This window comes from Magnolia sinica, chromosome 2 (assembly GCF_029962835.1).
Source record: "Magnolia sinica isolate HGM2019 chromosome 2, MsV1, whole genome shotgun sequence".
Taxonomy (NCBI): Eukaryota; Viridiplantae; Streptophyta; class Magnoliopsida; order Magnoliales; family Magnoliaceae; genus Magnolia; species Magnolia sinica.
In genome coordinates this window covers 13,757,466-13,778,572 of record NC_080574.1, presented here as the reverse complement: position 1 = coordinate 13,778,572, position 21,107 = coordinate 13,757,466, and the positions used below count along the sequence as shown (strand labels likewise).

Here is a 21,107-nt window from a genome sequence, read left to right as displayed (position 1 = left end):
TATTCTTTCCAAAGATATGTTTGGTGATCACTAATGGGCAAGTCAGGATTACCAAAATATTGAATTCTAACAGATAGGTCATCATCTATGGGTTTTACTTATGGGACGTACGTGTACAGTGGATGGGGAGTGCGGATCCTCTGTTTCGTGGAAACAGTGATCAGCTGATTCCACTTTTATTATCGGTCCACGTTGGGTGTATTGTCACGTCACCAATTTTTTAAATATATTAAAAAAATTACATTTCAAATAGAGGAAATGCTAGACGGTTTCCATCGGGATTTGCGCCAAATCGGATTGCGTACTCAGTTACTCTTGTACTTAGTAAACTCATTTGGGCGCACCTTGAATGTATGTAGTCTATCCACGCCATCCATCCATTTTTTCCATCTAATTTTAGGCGTTGAGCCAAATATTGAAGCATATCCAAAGATCAAGTGGGTCATACCACAGGAAATGGTAGGGAAAATGATTTCCACTGTTGAAACATTTCTAGGGCCCACAATGATGTTTATTTGTTATCCGACTTGTTCATAAGATCATAGACATGGATGAAGGGAAAAACAAATATAAGGTTGATCCAAAACTTATGTGGCCCGCAAAAATTTTCCAACAGTAAACGTTCAATTCAACTTTTTACATCGTTGTTGTTCATTTGATCATTACATATGCTTCATTTTTGGGCTCAAGGCCTAAAATTATCTGGTAAAATGGGTGGTAAAATGGATGGACCGAGTGGATAAAATACAAAAATCATGGTGGACCTCACAGAGTTTACTCAATACTGAGTTACAAGCTACCGAAGGACTCGCTACTCAAGTGACGTCACCTAGTTATGTGAGTCCTACAATTATGATTGTTTTGTATCCACACCGTCCATCCATTTGGAGATATCATTTTAGCACATGATCCAAAGAATGAATTAAATCCAAAACTTGAGTGGACCCCACCACAGAAAACAGTGGACAGACATTAAAATCTTCTAAGGGCCACAAAAGTTTTCGATCAAGATGATATTTGTGTTTTCCCTTCTTTAATGTCTGTGTTAACTTATGAACAGGTTGGATCTCAAATAAAAATCACAGTGGACCTTAGGAAGGCTTCAACGGTGGACGTCACTCTCTCACTGTTTTCTGTGGTGGGGTCCACTCCAGCTTTGGATATGCCTCATTCTTTTGATCATGCCCTAAAATGATCTCTCTGAATGGATGGACAGTGTGGATACAACGCATACATCATGGTAGGCCCCATAGAACTTGGTGACGTCACTTCTGTAGGGAGTCTGGCTACTCAACTTGGCTAGGACCCAGGATGAGTGATGTCGTAGGATCCTCACCATGGGCCTACCTTAATCTATGCATTGTATATCTACCCCATCCAGCCGTTTTCTCATATTATTTTAGAGAATTGTACAAAAACTGAAGTAGATACAACTCTCAGGTGGACCACACTACAGGAAACGGTGGTCATTGATTGTCGACTATTGAAAACCTCATTGTCCACTGTAATGTTTATTTGCCATCCAATCTATTGTTGATAAGGTCACATAGCTCGGATGAAGGAAGAACACAAATATCAACTTGATCCAAAACCATTTGTGGCCCACAAAAAGGTTTCTAATAATCAATGACTATGGTTTCTTGTAGTGTGGTCAACTTGAGATTTGGATAGGCTTCACTTTTTGTTCTACTCTGTAAAATGAGCTCGCAAAATGGATAGATGGCATAGATATTCAATGTATACAATTAGATGGGTCCCACTCACATTGGGGAATCCGAAGTTGTCGGGTTCTTTCTTTTACAATCAGATCACATGAGATAGCACACAACACCAATGTTGGTATTGTGTGCTACTAATTTTTTTTATTTTTTTATTTTTTTAAAAATCTTTGTAGGCTTCACCTTGATTGGGGCTGGGCAAGCGGCGACTCAGTAAACTTGACTCGTCTGACTTGATACGAACGAAGTGGGTGAGTTGATCCTAATGGAGCTGACTTTGTCCAATCCGAACTCAAAACGAGTTGAGTTCGAGTCACCTAGTAACTTAACTCGACTAGACCCAAAATCCAACTCTGTACTCACTCGACTTGATCTGAAACTCGACTTGTATATATTTTTTTTGAAAAAAAAAAAACTTAGATATGATGTTTCAGATCTGAGATGCCATATAGCTATATATGGAGAGACTGCAATTCTAAAAAGTGAATCTCGATTTTGAGTTCTGATTTCAGATCGTGGATACCCATTGAACTCGACCCAACTCAGTTCGACTCGACCCGAATCGGTACTTGTGATGATTCAGTCTAGATTAGTCCAGGCCACACCCAGACTCGGATCGGCTTAAGCATGCTGGACTCAGTACCGAGTTAGGTCGAGTTCGGGTCAGGCCTATTTCAAAATTGAATCGAGTCGGGTCAGACCTAACTCGGTCTGAATTGACTCGATGCCCACCTCTAACCATGATGGTCATTTTTTTTATCTACATTGTTTATCCATTTCGCCTGCTTACATCAGGGCATGAGTCTAAAAATAGATAGATCGATATTTCAAGTGGACCACACCATAAGAAAAGTGGTGATTGAACACATATCATTATAAACTTCGTAGAGCCCAATGTAATGTTTATTTTCCATCCAACCAACTAATAACATCACAAAGACATGGATGAAGAGAAAATACTAATATCAGCTTGATCCAAAACTTTTGTAGCCCCTAATAAGTTTTTAATCTTCTAATAACCCATGTTTCTTGTGGTGTGGTCCACCTGAGATTTGGATCTTCCTCAATTTTGTGCTCACAAACCACAATGATCTGTAAAAATGGATGGACAATGTTGATAAAATACATACATCATGGTGGAACCAACAGAGCTTTTTCAATAACACACAATACTACAGTTTGGTGGTATATGCTACCAATGTCCTCATCAAAGCCACTTGTATGAGCAAATAATCAATGGCTCTTAGGTGGGCCATACTATGATGTTTTCTGAAAAATCAACCTGGACCACAAGGTGCGTCACCCCATTTTAGGCCACAGGCACAAAAAATAAAATAAAATAAAATAAAATCAGTTTTGTCTATAATTCAGGTTGATCATGTGGTTGTAAACGGTGTATAAACAATCATCGCCTTCCAAATTATTTCCATTATTCTTTCCCAAGTGATTCATGTATCGGTATGATTTTTGGCAAAATGTTATTTATTTAGTTTATTTTTTACATCTAGTTGTTGAAGTGGATTTTGATGTAAGTATAATGTTTGACCCTTTAAAATAAAGGATAGACATGTCTCTCCCAACTATTTTCTTTAGTGCGTATCTCTAGACTAAGTATGAGACTTAATAGGTTATAGTGGATATTACATAAACATTGTAGTGGGCCTCAGAAAAATCAAGAGTCACGCCCCATACACAATAAGCTTTGATTTGACATGACACTAATATCCAAAAAAAATTTAAAATTTTGCAGGGCCCACCATGATTATATATATATATATATGTCTAATCCAAGCCGTCCATTCAATGTAACGGCTCATTTTAGGGCATACATTGAAAATTAAGGTAAATCCAAAGTGCAAGTGTACCACAACACAAGAAACACAGGGATTAAACATACACCATTGAAAATTTCTTGTGGGCCATAGGAGTTTTGTATCCAGCTGATATTTGTATTTTTCCTTCATCCGTGTATGTGTGATCATATGAATAGGTTAGATCACGGATACAAATCAGTGCAGGACCCAAGGATGACTTCACATTTCAACGATGGATGTCAATATCCCCTTGTTTGTTGCGGTGTGGTCCAATTGAGCTTATAATCTAACTATTTTTTTTTTTTAATACAAGAGCTAAAATGATTTGATAAAATCGATAGACGGCGTGGATCGATCACATACATCATGGTTAGATTCAAAATTTCTACTCGGTCATTCTCATCTTTTTTTTTTAAAAAAAAATGAATTTTGAAAATGGAGGTGTAATTACCCTTCATATTTCATCTCTTCCAAACAGTAGAAATAGGTTATAATTACCTATTTACCACAATTTACACTAGTAGATAGGAAAACAATTAGGCCCAATTGCTTGTATTTAAATTATACTATAATCCAAAAATAGCAATACAATGAAATCCTTTATATATATATTAAATTAAATTAAATTACTAAATCAATTTTAATATACTGAATTTATGTCTATATGTGATATCTCCAAGAAAGATTGTAATATGCCCATTAAAATATATTTTCAATATACTTGACAAAAAATGACGAAACTTACATGGCCAATGTTTAGATAGTTAAGGTCATTTTATTGATGTGATTTTACTGATGCAGCCCATGATTAGATTTATTCCAAGATATTATCAGTGTGCCATTTGTACAATGGATTAACCCTATGAACACATTCACTACATATGTAACACTCCTTCCTTTAAAAGCAAGCCAAAAAGACATTTCACTCCCTATTACGCTTTCAAAACAAGGTATGTATTTCATTAACCACGGATTCCATTTTATCCTAAATCCCGCTGTGGACTTTTGAAATTTGAATGCATTTAAATACATCGAAAGTGCCATTGCCATACAACCCCTAAGGATTTTGGTACACGTGCTCCCGTGGCACGTGGCCTTAGCGCCTTGATGCTAAAACAGGTACTGTGCTTGAAGTAGGGTAGATTTGGTATTGGGTTGCTAGAGTCGAGGCTCTCAAGAGTAGAATGGTGGTCCGCCTTGTTCACATTCCGAGAAAGGCGAACTTGGTGGCAGATGGGCTCGCTAGGCTGGGCAGTGCTAGAGAAGGTAATAGGCAATATTTGTTGCCATTTGTGGCCTTATGTTCCTTGATAGAGTGGGCCTTGGCTCGCTGCAAGAATGCTAAGGCCCCCATTTTTCTTTTTCTTTTTCTGTTTCCTTTATATTCACCATAGGCGGCCTGCTTCCTTATCTTGGTAGGCCCTCCCGAAAAAATGTTGTCTATACTCACACTGCTTGCTTCCTTATCTTGGTTGGCCCTCCTGAAAAAATGTTGTTTATACTCACACAGCTGTACTTACAAATCCTATGAATAAATATGCTAATTTTTTATTTTTTATTTTAAAAAAGACAACATCCATCTATCAAATATATATATATATATATATATATATATATATATATATAAGTCCCCTAGGGTAGATCAGGATCATCTGCAACACCTGTTTTATGCATCAAAAGTCAGGCATAGGTTTTTGTGTGGGGCCACCGTGGTATCTTAAATTGAAGCCTGCTCATCAGGTGTAGCTCAACAGATTGAAGGGAAAGTACAAAAATCAAACTAATAATAGTAATAATAATAATGCAAAGTTATCCAGGCCACAACCGATATGGATAATCTATTAAATTTTTAGAGAATCAAATTTGTCTGAGAATTGTAGACATCACCATCCATGACTAGACAAACAGATGGCTATAAAAAAGGAGCCCAAATTATTGATGGATCAGATCTTCAGATCTACATGAATTTCATGTTAAAGCCGGCGAACTATAACATATGGATTGAGAATCTAGATCGTTGGTATTTTGCTTTCCACTATGGATGGACCACGTTCCAAGACCCTCTTGGATTGGAGTACCGATCAATATTATTTATCAATTGACCTCCAACAGCCGTTGGTTGTATGTTATTAGGAGAAAACATGGCATGTTATCGTGCAAGCAAAATAAATAAATAAATAAATAAATAAAATGAGTTAAACCAAAAATCCAAAAGCCAAAGAGGAAAATATACAATAGGAGGCATAATGATATACCTGGGTAGTAATTATAGAGTTTGATTTTAACACCATATAAAGAATGTATCATCAAGAAATACGCTAATAGGATCTGTCTCTGTTTACATATGTTCTTCTTTTATTGAGGACAAACCCTATAAAGAAATACATGTTTCATGCACGTATACACCACTTGTCTCAAACGTATTTCTCATCATAACATATTTTGCATTTTAACTTTCCATCGGTGTGACATAATTTGAAAGATTAAGATGAGATTTTTGGGCTATGGCCCTTCTAAGGTGGAGCCCTAGTACTGATCAGTAGTTATAAGTAGGCCCTTGGTTCTAGGTTTTGGTGACCCTATTTGTTGAAATGATGGGCCTCGCCATGATAGCACATGCATTAAAAATCTTCCGGAAGATCCTAGCCATTGATTAGTTGGTCTACATTTTCTTTTTTAACCATCTATAAACAGCACACAAATTGATGGGTTTGGACATTTCCAAATGTGAGATTTGGTACCTGGGCTCCACATCATTGAATTCCACCACTAAGAACTGAATTCCCAAATGGTAAATGCATAAACTTTGCCCCTAGCATCAGATGGGGCAGATAGGATGTTGGATCTAGACAGTCCATAGTGGTCCTCTAGGTAGATGCTGAAAGACTGCATACAAGAGTGAGCCCTCAGAATCCAACATATTAATATGGGGTATCCACAAAGTTGAGGATGAATGGTGCAGGTCCAGCGGTCCACCTGACCACTAATAGAATAGATGGGTCTAATCACCCATCTAATTATACGATATAGATGGCTCCATATTTTAATTTACGGCTTGATTGGTTAAGGAACAGGCCGATTGAACACAAACTCATTATCTCTTCTCTGTTTCTTGTATTTATAATTGCTTAGGAATTAAGAGAAGGGTTGAAATTGGATAGAATAAAGTTTATCCCTATCCAATTTAATTTTTTCCATCTCTCATCCAAATTTAAAATTCTGAAATAGATCAGAGGAAACCAAAAAGGGACCCATCCACTCGTGGTTGCCCACAAGTGGGCCCCAAAGGCTCATGTCTAATAGACGCCTATCAGTTGAAAATCATACTGAATGGACCATCCTAGGCCGTTAATATCCCTGGCCAAAAATTTCAGAACTAATGTCAAGGGGACCAGATAAGTGTTAATCTTGTATTCCTCAAGGATCAAACCATAAAAAGACTGGTTTGGAGTCGGAACATAGACAGCAAGAAAATAATTGAAATTTCTATTATAGAATCAATCCATCATTTTTGCCATCTTGGAGAGTATTGCATTCCTTTTCCACCCAAACAAATCCTTCATCACGTTTCCTGCATCTTCTGGCAAGAACAAGGTATTTGCCAAACACAATCTTTCAACACATTTCTTTATTATTTCAACATTCTAATTCCCAAAACATGAAGATTGTATTCTAATAAGAAGAAGGTGGAAGCTTCCCGTCCACAAATGATGTGAAGAGGGTGAATGCTCGAGCTGGCTGATAGCTTGGAACTAAATGTCCGGCACCCCTTACAGTAACAAACGTCAACCCGTGGTATCCAACGGCATACCCGCCAACCTTCACACAGACAAATCATTGTCAGTAACACATCATTAGAAGTTCTAATCCATGCATTAAGATGAATTAAGATTTTGTTCTTACCTCTTTCTCAGTGTACCAAGGGAACCAAGCAGTTTCCACCGATGTATTGAGTGTGTTTATGGCGTACCTCGTCGACGTTACAGGTACTACACCATCAGTGTCCCCACTACAGATCGAATAGAAATGGATTAAGATGGAGAGATGTGTAATTAGAAGAGTTTCTATCAGTTTGCATTTGGTTGCACCTAAAATCATGACATTTCATGATTGGTTGCAGCTAAACACGTGATTTGGCGCACTCAGAGTGCTTGTAGATGCATGGATAGTTGCATCATCAATGTGGACCGTCCGTTAGGTTTGAATTACTTTCTGTGGGCCACCACGAAAACTTAACACCAATTGGAGGAAATTTTCCGTTTGATAGAGTCCAGACCAAAGAAGGTCCACCGATCAATCTCTAAGGAAACGTTTGAACACATGGTCATGACTAATCCATCTGCGGCTAGACAACCAAGCGGTTATAATAAGAGCAGACTGAATTCAGAAGAATAGCATCCTCCAATCACCATGAGATTTCCGTGGTGGTCCATGAATAGTTAGGGCTATCCAACGGACGGTTGAGATCTCCCGGACACCCTGTAATTCTTCAAATGAAAAAAAAAAAAAAACCTTGCCTGTATATCCACACGCTTATATTACTCTCCATCAGTTCTTGAATGAGTGGCAGTACCGTAGTTGGACTATCCTTCCATGCAAAACCTAATCTAGGGCTGTTTATCCAAGCAATATGGAAAGAAGAAACCATAGATGAGTCGCTGGTTGAAAAATTACCCAAAAATTTCAAGATAATAATAGAAATGCCACTTAGGGCCAGAAGGTAATAACATACTTGCATGCTTCCCACTGATATGGAACACCCGCGACGTGTAGGGCTTTCTGCACTTCAGGAAGGTTAAGATAGGACTTTATGTAGTTTCCTGAGCAGGGATCAAAGCTGCCATCCTGTTTTAATCCATGAAATAAGAAATTATTTTTTCACAGGATTTCAATTGGCCCAGGCTGTGAGTCTACGGGCTCACGCACCAATGCCAGGGTGCGGCCCACTTATCGCCTTTCTTGGGTTGGTGTATGAGGCCCTTGCTTGGGCCTGGGCCTAAAATAAGACCCATTTCTTAAACAGACGCCTCAGCCCATATTATGATTTTCAAATGTACATACGTTATAATCATCTTGGTTTGAAAACTAATAAGTTTCATCGAAAGAAAATGAGAACACACATAGATATTGAAAAATCCCATATCTTTATCAAAATGGGTGAACCTGCTGGCATTGGTTGGACTCTGGCACGCCATAATCTGGGCCGGGCTTAGACTTATATGTTTGGCCCACAACACGCCTTGGGCTTGGACAGACCTTGGCCGACCCATTGATAGCACTAGTCAAACGGGTCTAGGATCCTTAGGTAGTGGGCCACATTCCGGAATCGTTCATTACAAGGGCCATGCTGAGAAAAGCCTCATCTGAGCCCAGTTTGGTTCCCTGAATTTGTAGTTGCTTACACTGAAGAAAAAAGCATACTTACAGTTGGGGGGGCTGCAGAGCCATTGCATTTGGAAGCGTAGATATCGTAGAGGTAGATCTTGCCGATGGAATTGGCCCCTTGCAGCAAATATGCGTAGCATACGTCGGATGGAGTAGCCTCCGTAGAAAAATTGCAGTTTAAGGTAATGCCCTCATGAACTTCATCCGAAATTAATGCATGCGTCCAGAAGAAGTCGTACATCCCCATCACAACAGTTTCATCATCTATCCATGGATTGCCGATCTGGATACATGATGGCCCCACTCTGTTAGTGTTTGTGTCCATATACAGATATACATGCATACACGTATAATACATATCCAAGAACTTATATATTTTCTATGATAGGGCCCAACATGTTGTATATGTAAAATCCACTCCATCTATCAGGTTCTATACTTGATTCTAGTTCCTAAGAAAACGAATCAGCCAGATCTATAACTCAAGTGGGTCACACCCCAGGGAACAATGGTGATTGGCTGCTAACCAAAGTTTTTGTGTGTGGCTACGATGATGGGTATCTTTCATCAAACCCGTTAATCAGGTATAACTCATCAGGATGGGAAAAATATTTAAAAAGTTGACCATTATCCGAAACTGAGGCAGGCCACACGCGGCAACTTAGAGGTTTTAGGAGCAATTTTATATTGCTACCATTGTGTAGCACATCCGAGTTTTATATGGGGCGATATTTTGTATGTACTATTTGAATGATGTTCCTCATCTGATGGAAGGAGCGGATTTACGTATACAACATGGTGGGCCCCAGAGAACTTGGGTGTTATGCATGCCTTGTAAAACAGGTGTTGTAGACGAATTATGTCTTATTTACATGCGTGCAAACACATGTTGATCGAGGATTAGAATTACATAAATACACGTTCATGTGTGTGTATTTAAGAACCCCTCCGTTAAAAGCTGTGACCTTATGGAAGTCCATTTTTCATATTAATATAGGGAGTGGCACCAGGCAAGATTTAGTAATGGGCCCAGGCCCATCTGGAACTTCTGGAACAGGCCTGCCCATTGTTGTTTGTAAATGGGCCCGTATCAGGACCCTGGCTGGACCTAAAAGATAATGTGCTGAATCTTCATTTGGGTGGAGTCCATAGCTTTCAATTTAGGCCAAGGTCTGGCCTTTTGTCAGTTGGGCTGGAAAGTCGCCACCCCATCCCATCCCTGATGAAACAAGTTTTCTTGTATTTTTCTATAGACTTACAGCAATTCCACGAAGGTTGATGACTGTTTGATTGGTGATCTTGTTGTTTTGAAGGATTGTTTGAGCAAGCTGAGGTACGTAATGGCCGGCATAGCTCTCCCCTGCAATGAAGAAATCTCTAGTCTTGTACTGAGGAAACCTCTCAAGCCAGTTAATAAGAAAAGTATAAGAATCTTCGGCTGTTCTCTTATCTCCAGTTTGAATGAAGTCGGATGACGTGTTTGTGTATGAAAATCCCACACCCGCCGGTGATTCGAGGAAGAGGACATTTGCCACTGTGTCAAAAATTTCGGCCTAAGTATGTCTTGTTTTTACAGATGAAAGCGGCATCAGGGCATCTTAAAAAGCAGTAACTAGAATTTAGCTACTGATCTATGTGATCAAACATCTGATATAAGCCATTGTTGGAAAATGGTCCATTTATGCTGGGCCATTCTGTTGGTAGAGAATGCTCATAGGGTTATGGTCTTGAGACATCGATTGAGGATTAAAACTGGAACCCAAAAGCCTGGACCTGGTCTTTTCTTCTTCTTTATTTTTCTTTCCATTCAGACCTGGGCCCGAATATCAAGATTATATGGGCCAGAAAAGTTCCCCAAAAGGCCCAAAATGTTGGCCTGGCCTGTCACAATTTTCTTCAACATGGTCCCCAGTTCCCAACTAGCAGGCCTAAGTCCTTGTCTGGCCCAGTTGCCACCATACCATAATTAAATTCTGATAAATGAAGGTCAAATGGGTAATTTCCGGAAAAAGGGAAGGATATTAGAGGAGTATGCCAACAGGTCAGGGCAGCTCATGGTGCCCTTTGTGCCTGGCATGTCACAGGCAGACTTCGGGCCTCGACTGCCAGACGCCTTAGGTTGGCTTGAGTCAAGGTAATTGGTCTATTCAGATTGAGTTGAGCTGGGATTAAAAGCCTAGCCCGATGAGTAATTGCCTTGGGCTTGACAGATTTGGCCATTCTTGGCCAGTTTCGGTCTCATTTTGGGTTCAGGCTGACGCCTTCCATCTTCCTGCTTGGGATAACTGAATTCGACATCCCTATCCGTGGTGCAACAATAGCAAGTGCCTGTTTGGATAGTAGGAAAAGAAGGGAAATTTCTCATTTTCCTCACCAAAAACCTGTCTTATCTTGTCCAGAGAAATTGACTTGGTAGAATCCAGCTTTGCTATCCCAACACAAGGAAATTTACCAAACGAGTAAAAGTGATTCCTTCTGTTTTCTATTCCCACTGTTGGATAAAGATAGATTCTAAAGTGGCTTTTCTATCCATAGAGAATGAAAAATGGGTGGTAGAACTAGCTCAAGACAATGACTTGGATAATGTGAAGATTTACCATTGTTCCAAGCGTAGTCATTTCGGTATAAAGTGTTGCCGTCTTTTTCTACTCTGAACGGTCCTAGTTCCATCATGGCTCCATTTCCAAACGAAGAACAGCCAGGTCCTGTCCAAATGAAAACCTTTATCAATAATTGAAACTCTTGTGACCATGTGTTTCATGACTTCCATTATCATTATCATGTTCTTCCTGAAATCACCATGACATGGAAAGCTAGTAAACGGTTACGTGGAAATCATGACTATGATGATGGTGATGATGATGACTATTATTATTATGCTGATGAGGATGATAATGATGACGGTGGTTGTGGCGGGGCGATGGGATGTGACTTGCCTTGCCTGTAACCCATGAGGCCTATTATGATGTTTGTATTATATATATTTACTCGCTCTGTCCCTTCCACTAGTGAATCATCTTAGTACATGAGCCCAGACACAACAAATATCTAAAACACATACATAAGTCGAACCACAAGCAACAGTTAGAAATGAAAGATACTGTAGAACTCTTTATCAGGGCTACAAAAGAATTATTGTTGATGTCTTAAATATGTAAATCAACAGCTATCGATGGACTACTCGATGCCATTAAAGGATACTCGATGTCATCGGAAAAATTTGAAAAATCTATGTTTTGTTGTTAGAATGTTTTAGTGTTTTCTAGATGCCATCGACAGTCTATCGATATCTTCTAAATCCCATCGAAGGTGCCATTGAGCACGTGCATAAAATTACATTAAATGCAAGAATTGTTTCTGATTTTGATTGTGATTCTTATATATATATATATATATATATATATATATATATATATATATATATATATATATATACATATATATATGGTGTAATTAAGATTTAGGGTATTTCAGAGCTTTGTAAATTGTTTTAGGGTTTCGAGGGCATAGTCTGGAGGTGATTCGAGACTTGTTCTAATTGGATAATCTCTATCTCTCATAATTTTCTGCTTTCATAAAGTATTAATGTTGCTTTGTGCCATAATTTTTTCTGGCAAGGTTTTTTTTACATTAAAATTGGAGTTTGTGATTAAACTTGATTGTGCGATTGGAATACTTTACTTGATTCATCTCTGTGTGCTTCCATGGTCACCAACAAGAATCACTTCTCGAAGACGTTGGATGGCATATAAACATCAGAAGATGTGTGAGTCAAAAGGTTTCAACCACAAGTGTTTCCATTCCCACTATTTCTTGTATTGTGGCCCAGTTGCAATTTTTTTTTTCTCATGTTTGTGCTCAAATCTTAAAATGACCTAGCAAAACCAATAACTGGACTGGATTCAATGCAAATATCAAGATGTCGTGTCTAAGTTAAATCTATAATTTGACTATAACAACAGTAGTAATTTCATCTTTATCATCATAGGATTTGATGTGATGACGACGACAAAATACCACAGTGACAATGATCATTACCAATGAGGTGACTAGGAGTGGATGTCGTCATCATCAGAGTTTACAGATCACAATGAAAATGAGAACCATCCCTTATAATGATAAACCAAATGATGTAATAATGATGATAGTGAGTTAGTGGAATTAACCATAACCACGACCTTGATCGCGGACATGGTCTTAACCACATGGCCATCAAAGGGAACATGCACACGATGAAAACAACCATGATGATGATATTATTTTCATTACCTCCATTTAGCCAGAGCACTAAAGGTTTGGTGGACGAATTCACAGGAGACTCAGCAAAATAATAGAAGAGTGCCCTTCCAGTCTTTGCATCTACAGTCACATAGCCGGAATAATGATCGAAATCCACTTCAGCCGGTTGGCCTGGCAATTCAACAATCTTATCTTCTTCCATCAGCCCATCTTGAGGACCCACATACACAGGAGAATACGCCTGACCCTCTGATGCAATACTCCTCCATGCCGACGCATCTCTTGCACCCCCCGCCCGCCTTTCCATTATGAGTCTATCCAAAGGATCAAACCCGCCCATTCCCAACGCACCGGCCAAGACCGTGAGGCATGCAAGAAAGACCGACAACATGAAGGCGGCCTTTTTCATCGTCGCACCAGTTGTAATGGAGTGCATTGATAGTAGCTTAGTGTATCAATTTATAGGGTGAGGGTGATTTTTACAATGAAAGAAGCTTTTCGTCCATACGGTAATGTTAATATATCCATATGAATGCATTTTTGGGAGATATAATAAGATGTGTTGTTAATATCGTTTAGCTTTCTTCTTCTTTGGATTGTGGTCCGTCAACCGACCTCGAGTCTATGGGACGGACCGTCGGATGAATGTCCGACTCCAACCAATGAGCTAAGGATCCCAAGTCTTGGGCCAGCCGTGGCCAGATTGGGGCATGGACCTAACACTCAAGTCAGGCCCATATGGCCCTTCTCACGGGCCTTTGGGAAGATGTAGCTTGCAAGCCCAACTTAATCTCCTATTAATTAGTTAAAACTCAGGCACGCAATTTTTATTTTTATTTTTATTTTTAAACCGTCTTTTCATATATATTTGCAAAGAAGAGCTGTACACCGTATGGGGGGACCTGCCGCGAAAAGAAAGGAGGCGACAAAGCCCCTTTAAAATTCACCCAAATAACCTAAATCTGCTTTATCCAGGGAAGTAAGGCATCCAACCCATGGGCCTCTGGTTCATCCCAAACTTGGCCCAAATTCGGGGTCAGCCCAGCCGTTTTCGTACCATATACGTACAATTGTAAGATGCCAAGGGATGCGAATTCCCTGCAGCAGTTATTGCAGAGGAGACCATGCAACAAAAACTTGTAGAGTGCGGATCCTCTGCCTCCCGGAGGCAGGAACTCCCTGCCTGCAGCGTTTTCATTGGTCAACGTCATTGTAAGTGTCAAGTCATTAATTTTTTAAATATATTAAAAAATACATTTAATAAGAGCCGCAACGGAGACGTTAAACCGAAGCGGTTTGCGGACTGAGTAGCCCAGTACAGTAAACGTAATGAGTAAAGTCTGTGGAGCCCACCGTTGTTGTCATTCCTGCATTGTATCAACTCCGTCCATCTCTTTTATCATCTAATTTTAGGGTTTTACAACAAAAATTAATCATATCCAAAGATCAAGTGGACCACACCACCTGAAACCGTGTGAATTGAATTCTACGGTTGAAAAGTTGTTGGGGATTGAATTCTACCGTTGAAAAGTTTTTGGGGCCCACGGAAGTTTTATATCAAGATGATATTTGTTTTTTCCATTCATCCATGTCTTTGTGATCTTATGAACAGTTTGGATGAAAAATAAAAATAATTGGGGGCTTAGAAACACTTCAATGGTGAAAATCAATACTTCCACTGTTTCTTTTGGTATGATTTACTCAAGCTTTTGATATACTTTAGTTTTGGGCTCAACTCCTAAAATGATCTGAAAATATGGATGTACGGCGTGGATAAACCACATGAATTCATAATGGGCCCAATAGAGTTTACTCAGTACGATAAGACTCAGTACGCAATCCGATTTCACGTTTTAGACACAGATTTCCGGCCAAAGCCTTTTGCAGTAAGATCCTACGTAAGGATTCTATATGGGCCTACTGCGACGTTTGTGATAAATCTAACCCGTTCATCCATTTTTAGATATCATTTTAGGACATCATACCAAAACTAATGAATATACAAAACTCAAATGGGCCACACGAGAGGAAACAGTGGGGATTTAGTATCCACCGTTGAAATATTTATATGGCCACAAAAGTTTTGCATCGGTCTAATATTTTGGTGTTTTTACTTCATCCTAGTAAAAATGACCTTTTAAACAGTTTGGATGGCATATAAACATCAAGAGGCCCAGGAAGGTTTCAACGGTAGGAATTTCTTTCTCCACTGTTTCATCTTTTATGGCCCAGTTGAGTTTTTGATCATCCTAATTTTTGTTTACATGTCTTAAAATGAGCTCTAAAAATGAATGAATGGATTGAAATTCTTATAAACATCACGGTGGACCCCACCATACATCCAGCGTTGGAACTTCATGTAAAAGGCTTTCCCCAGTGAATCCGCGTACACGGTTTCCATTGGAAACGTATTGGCTACTCCCCTGCCACTTGGTGCTCGTGGGCCCACCATGATGTATGTGTTTCATCCATGTCGTCCATCTATATTTCTAAATCATTTTATGGTCTGAGACCAAAAATGAGGTATAACCCAATCTCAAGTGGACGACATTACATGAAACAGTGTTGAATAAATGTTGACCATTAAAAACTTTTTAGGGAACATAAAAGTTTTGGATCAAGCTGATCTTTGATTTTTCCCTTCACCTGGGTCTTTATGACCAAACCAATAGATTGGATGTCAAATAAACAATACGGTGGGCCTTAGGAGGGCTTTAATGATAGATATCCAATCACCATTGTTTTCCTGTGGTGTGGTCCATATGAGATTTATATCCCTCTCATTTTTGGGATCAACCCCTAAAATTACATGTAAAAATAGATTAACGAAATGGCTGAAACACATACATCATGGTAGGGAAGTGATGTCACCCATTTATATGGGTCCCACTATGATGTATGTTTTATATCCACACTGTCCATCCATTTGGAGAGATCATTTTAGGGCATGAGCCAAAGAATAAATCAAATCCAAAACTTGAGTGGACCCCACCACAGAAAACAGTGGAGAGAGTCACGCCCACCATTTATTACGACTGAATCTAATCCAAACCTCGTCACTTTGTTACTGAACTCCGTCACTTTGAACTGCAACCCCGTCACGTTGTCTACTGAACACGTCCCTTTGTACTGCAACCTCGTCACTTTGTACTGCAACCCTGTCACTTTGTCTACTGAACTCCGTCACTTTGTATTGTAACATCGTCACTTTGTCTATTGTACCCCGTCACTTTATGCTACAACCTCGTCACTTTGTCTACTGTACCCCGTCACTTTGTGCTGCAATCTCGTCACTATGTTTAGTGAACCCTGTCACTTTGTACTGCAACCTCGTTACTTTGTCTTCTGAACCCCATTACTTTATACTGCAACCTCGTCACTTTGTCTACTATACCCCGTCACTTTGTACTGCAACCCCGTCACTTTGTCTACTGAACTCCGTCACTTTGTACTGTAACATCGTCACTTTGTCTATTGTACCCCGTCACTTTATGCTACAACCTCGTCACTTTGTCTATTGTATCCCGTCACTTTGTGCTGCAATCTCGTCACTTTGTCTAGTGAACCCTGTCACTTTGTACTGCAACCTCGTTACTTTGTCTTCTGAACCTCATTACTTTATACTGCAATCTCGTCACTTTATCTACTGTACCCCATCACTTTGTACTGCAACCCCGTCACTTTGTCTACTGAACCTCGTCACTTTGTCTAGTGAACCCTGTCACTTTGTACTACAACCCTGTCACTGTCTAGTGAACCCCGTCACTTTATACTGCAACCCCGTTATTTTGTACTGCAACCCCATCACTTTGTCTACTGAACCACATCACTTTGTACTACAACATCGTCACTTTGTCTACTGTACCCAGTCACTTTGTGCTGCAACCTCATCACTTTGTGTATTGTACCCCATCACTTTGTCCAGTAACCCTGCTTAACCCCATCACTTTGTCTAGTAAAACCCCATCACAAAGTGACGGGGTACTTCACAAAGTGACGAGGTAAGGTAGACAAAGTGACGAAGTTGCAGCACAAAGTGACTGGGTACAGTAGACAAAGTGACGATGTTGCAGTACAAAGTGATGGGGTTCAGCAAACAAAGTGACGGGTACAATAGACAAAGTGATGATGTTGCAGTACAAAGTGATGGAGTTTAGTAGACAAAGTGACAAGGTTGCAGTACAAAGTGATGGGGTTCACTAGACAAAGCAATGGGATTGTAGTACAAAGTGATGGAGTTTCGTAGACAAAGTGACAAGGTTGCAGTACAAAGTGATGGGGTTCACTAGACAAAGCAATGAGATTGTAGTACAAAGTGACGGGGTTCACTAAACAAAGCGACGAGGTTGTAGTACAAAGTGACGAGGTTTACTAGACAAAGTGACGAGGTTGTAGTACAAAGTGACGGGGTTCAGTAGACAAAGTGACCGGGTTGTAGTACAAAGTGATGGGGTACAATCGAAAAAGTGATGAGGTTGCATTACAAAGTGACGGGGTTCAGTAGACAAAGTGACGAGGTTGCAGTACAAAGTGACGGGGTTCACTAGACAAAGTAACAAGATTGCAGCACACAGTGACGGGGTACAATAGACAAAGTGACGAGGCTGTAGCATAAAGTGACGGGGTACATTAGACAAAGTGACGATGTTACAGTACAAAGTGACGGGGTTGCAGTACAAAGTGATGAAGTTCACAAAGTGACGGGGTTGCAGTACAAAGTGATGAAGTTCAGTAGATAAAGTGAAGAGGTTGCAGTACAAAGTAACGAAGTTCACTAGACAAATTGACGAGGTTGCAGTAAAAAGTGACGGGGTTTAGTAGACAAAGTGACGGGGTTGCAGTACAAAGTGACGGGGTTCAGTAGACAAAGTGACGAAGTTTGGATTGGATTCAGTCGTAATAAATGGTGGGCGTGACTTCTCCACTGTTTTCTATGGTAGGGTCTACTCGAGTTTTGGATCCGATTCATTCTTTGTTTCATGCCCTAAAATGATCTCTCCAAATGGATGAACGATGTGAATACAAAACATACATCATAGTGGGACCCATATAAATGGGTGACATCACTTCCCCACCATAATATATGTGTTTCATTCATTCCGTTAATCTATTTTTACTTATAATTTTAGGGGTTGATCCCAAAAATGAGAGGGAAATAAATCCCATATGGACCACACCATAGGAAAACAATGGTGATTGGATATCCATCATTAAAGTCCTCTTAAGGCCCACCGTACTGTTTATTTGACATCCAATCTATTGGTTTGGTTATAAAGACTCAGGTGAAGGGAAAAATCAAAGATCAGCTTGATCCAAAACTTTTATGGTCCCCAAAATTTTTTTAATGGTCAACGTTCATTCAACATTGTTTCATGTAATGTGGTCCACTTGAGATTGGGTTATACCTCATTTTTGGTCTCAGACCATAAATGATATAAAAAAAATAGATGGACGGCATGGATAAAACACATACATCATGGTGGGTCCACATAGCACCAAGTGGCAGGGGAGTAGCCAATGCGTTTCCAATGGAAACCATGGACACGGATTCACCGGGGAAAGCCTTTTGCATGAAGTTCCAGCGCTGGGATGTATGGTGGGGTCCACCGTGATGTTTATAAGAATTTCAATCCATTCGTTCATTTTTAGAGCTCATTTTAAGACATGTAACCAAAAATTAGGATGATCAAAAACTCAACTGGGTCCTACAAGATGAAACAGTGGAGAAAGAAATTCCTACCGTTGAAACCTTCCTGGGCCTCTTGATGTTTATATGCCATCCAAACTGTTTAAAATATCATTTTTACTAGGATGAAGTGAAAACACCAAAATATTAGACCAATGCAAAACTTTTGTGGCCATATAAATATTTCAACGGTGGACACTAAATCTCCACGGTTTCCTCTCGTGTGGCCCATTTGAGTTTTGTATATTCATTATTTTGGTATAATGTTCTAAAATGATATTTAAAAATGGATGAACGGGTTGAATTTATCACAAATGTCGCAGTGGTCCTATCCGGAATCCTTACGCAGGATCCTTACGCAGGATCTTACTGCAAAAGGCTTTGGTAGGAAATCTGTGTCTAACATGAAATCGGATTGCGTACCGAGTCTTATTATACTGAGTAAACTCTATTGGGCCCACTGTGAATTCATGTGGTTTATCCACGCCGTCCATCCGCATTTTTAGATCATTTTAGGAGTTGAGCCCAAAACTAAAGTATATCAAAAGCTCAAGTAGACCGTACCAAAGGAAGCCGTGGAAGTATTGATTTTCACCATTGAAGTGTTTCTAAGCGCCCAATGATTTTTATTTTTCATCCAAACTGTTCATATGATCACAAAGACATGGATGAATGGAAAAAACAAATATCATCTTAATATAAAACTTCCATGGGCCCCAAAAACTTTTTAGCTGTAGAATTCAATTCACACTATTTCAGGTGGTGTGGTCCACTTGATCTTTGGATATGATTAATTTTTGTTGTAAAATCCTAAAATTAGATGATAAAAGAGATGGATGGAGTTGATACAATGCACGAGTGACAATGATGGTGGGCTCCACAGACTTTACTCATTTAGCTTACTGTACTGAGTTACTCAGCACGCAAACCGCTTCCGTATAACGTCTCCGTTATAGTTATTATTAAATGCACCTTTTCTAATATATTTTAAAAAATTGATGAGGTGGCACTTACAGTGACGTTGACCAATGAAAACGCTGGAGGCAGGGAATTCCTGCCTCCTGGAGGCAGAGGATCCGCACTCAAACTTGTATTGGCATGCCGTGATGCGTGTGACATCCATTCAATCCATCATTTGAGGCAGCTCATGTTAGGACATGAAGCCAAAATCAGGTCCAGGTAATAATTATCGTGATTGCATACGAGAGATCGAGACCTTTAATATATAATCACATGTGGACAGCAAATGGGCCTTAGGACTCGTTTGGATGCACCCTCCAAAGGAGTATTTGAGGTTTAGACTTGCTTCTCAGTCAAATCAGGGTTTTTAATGTTCATTTGGATGGAGCTTGCAAACGGTTGTACTCATTAAATTGCACACTAAATGTCGACTCAAACCAATTGATTTGATGAAAAGCAGGGTTGAAAGCACCTTTTACCGAAACCGCTATGGTGTAAAGTGCCTCCAAACGGGCTCAAATTGTTTATTTCTTTTCATTTATCTTCTTACGAGTCGTAATGGAATGAGTTTATTCTACAAGTTATGGACCTGCATCTGAAAAGTCATCCACCTATTCAGCTGCGAATACTTGTGTGCGGTCCACCATGTTGTGTGTATTAACTCGATCCATCCAACACACTCATTAATTGAGCCCCACCATGATGATGGTAGGCTCCAAAATAGGCAAATCCCATCATTAGGTGGGCCACACCAAAGTGTAATGACCTAAGACTTTTGTCTATTCATGAGCAAACATACATGTATACTCACATTCATCCAAGTATACATGGATACAACATCCATACATCCATGCATGCACCCATTCATTCACTATAGAATACATATACACATTGTACATGACGATCAATCCGTGTAAGGTGCGACCGTTGATATGTGTACTAGATTCATCTAGTTCTAATCATTGATCTATGTAGTAGATTAACCCACTTATTATCAGGATTAATTTTAAAATTTGTAATTATATAATTATGTATATAAATTTATGTATGTGTATTTACATTTTCATTCTTACCACTTATGTCTATAAAAACTAGCCATCATCATTAAAGCTACCCAATCATGACACTTGATTTATGTATCAAATTCATCCAATTATAGCTTTTTATCTACATTAAAAATCTGCTAAATAGGTTCACCCATTTGCACTCCAAATTAACCAATTCTCAACCATTCAATCTTTTAAATTAAACCTATCCAAAGAAAACCCGTGAAGTTTGAGTTCAATCCGTCTATGTTAAACCTTT

The 21,107-nt window shown here is 39.4% G+C and overlaps 1 protein-coding gene across 1 annotated transcript; it reads right to left on the bottom strand.

The window, feature by feature from the left end:
• Positions 1-7,045: 7,045 nt before the first annotated feature.
• LOC131226666 (serine carboxypeptidase 1-like) lies at positions 7,046-13,681 on the bottom strand. Its single transcript, XM_058222286.1, has 8 exons — positions 13,187-13,681; positions 11,515-11,622; positions 10,177-10,451; positions 8,958-9,200; positions 8,265-8,377; positions 8,050-8,145; positions 7,436-7,541; positions 7,046-7,351 (listed from the first exon to the last, which is right to left on the bottom strand). Exons 1-8 carry the CDS (start codon positions 13,590-13,592, stop codon positions 7,205-7,207), a joined length of 1,494 nt encoding a protein of 497 aa, XP_058078269.1. The 5' UTR covers positions 13,593-13,681; the 3' UTR covers positions 7,046-7,204.
• Between the last annotated feature and the right edge of the window lie 7,426 nt (positions 13,682-21,107).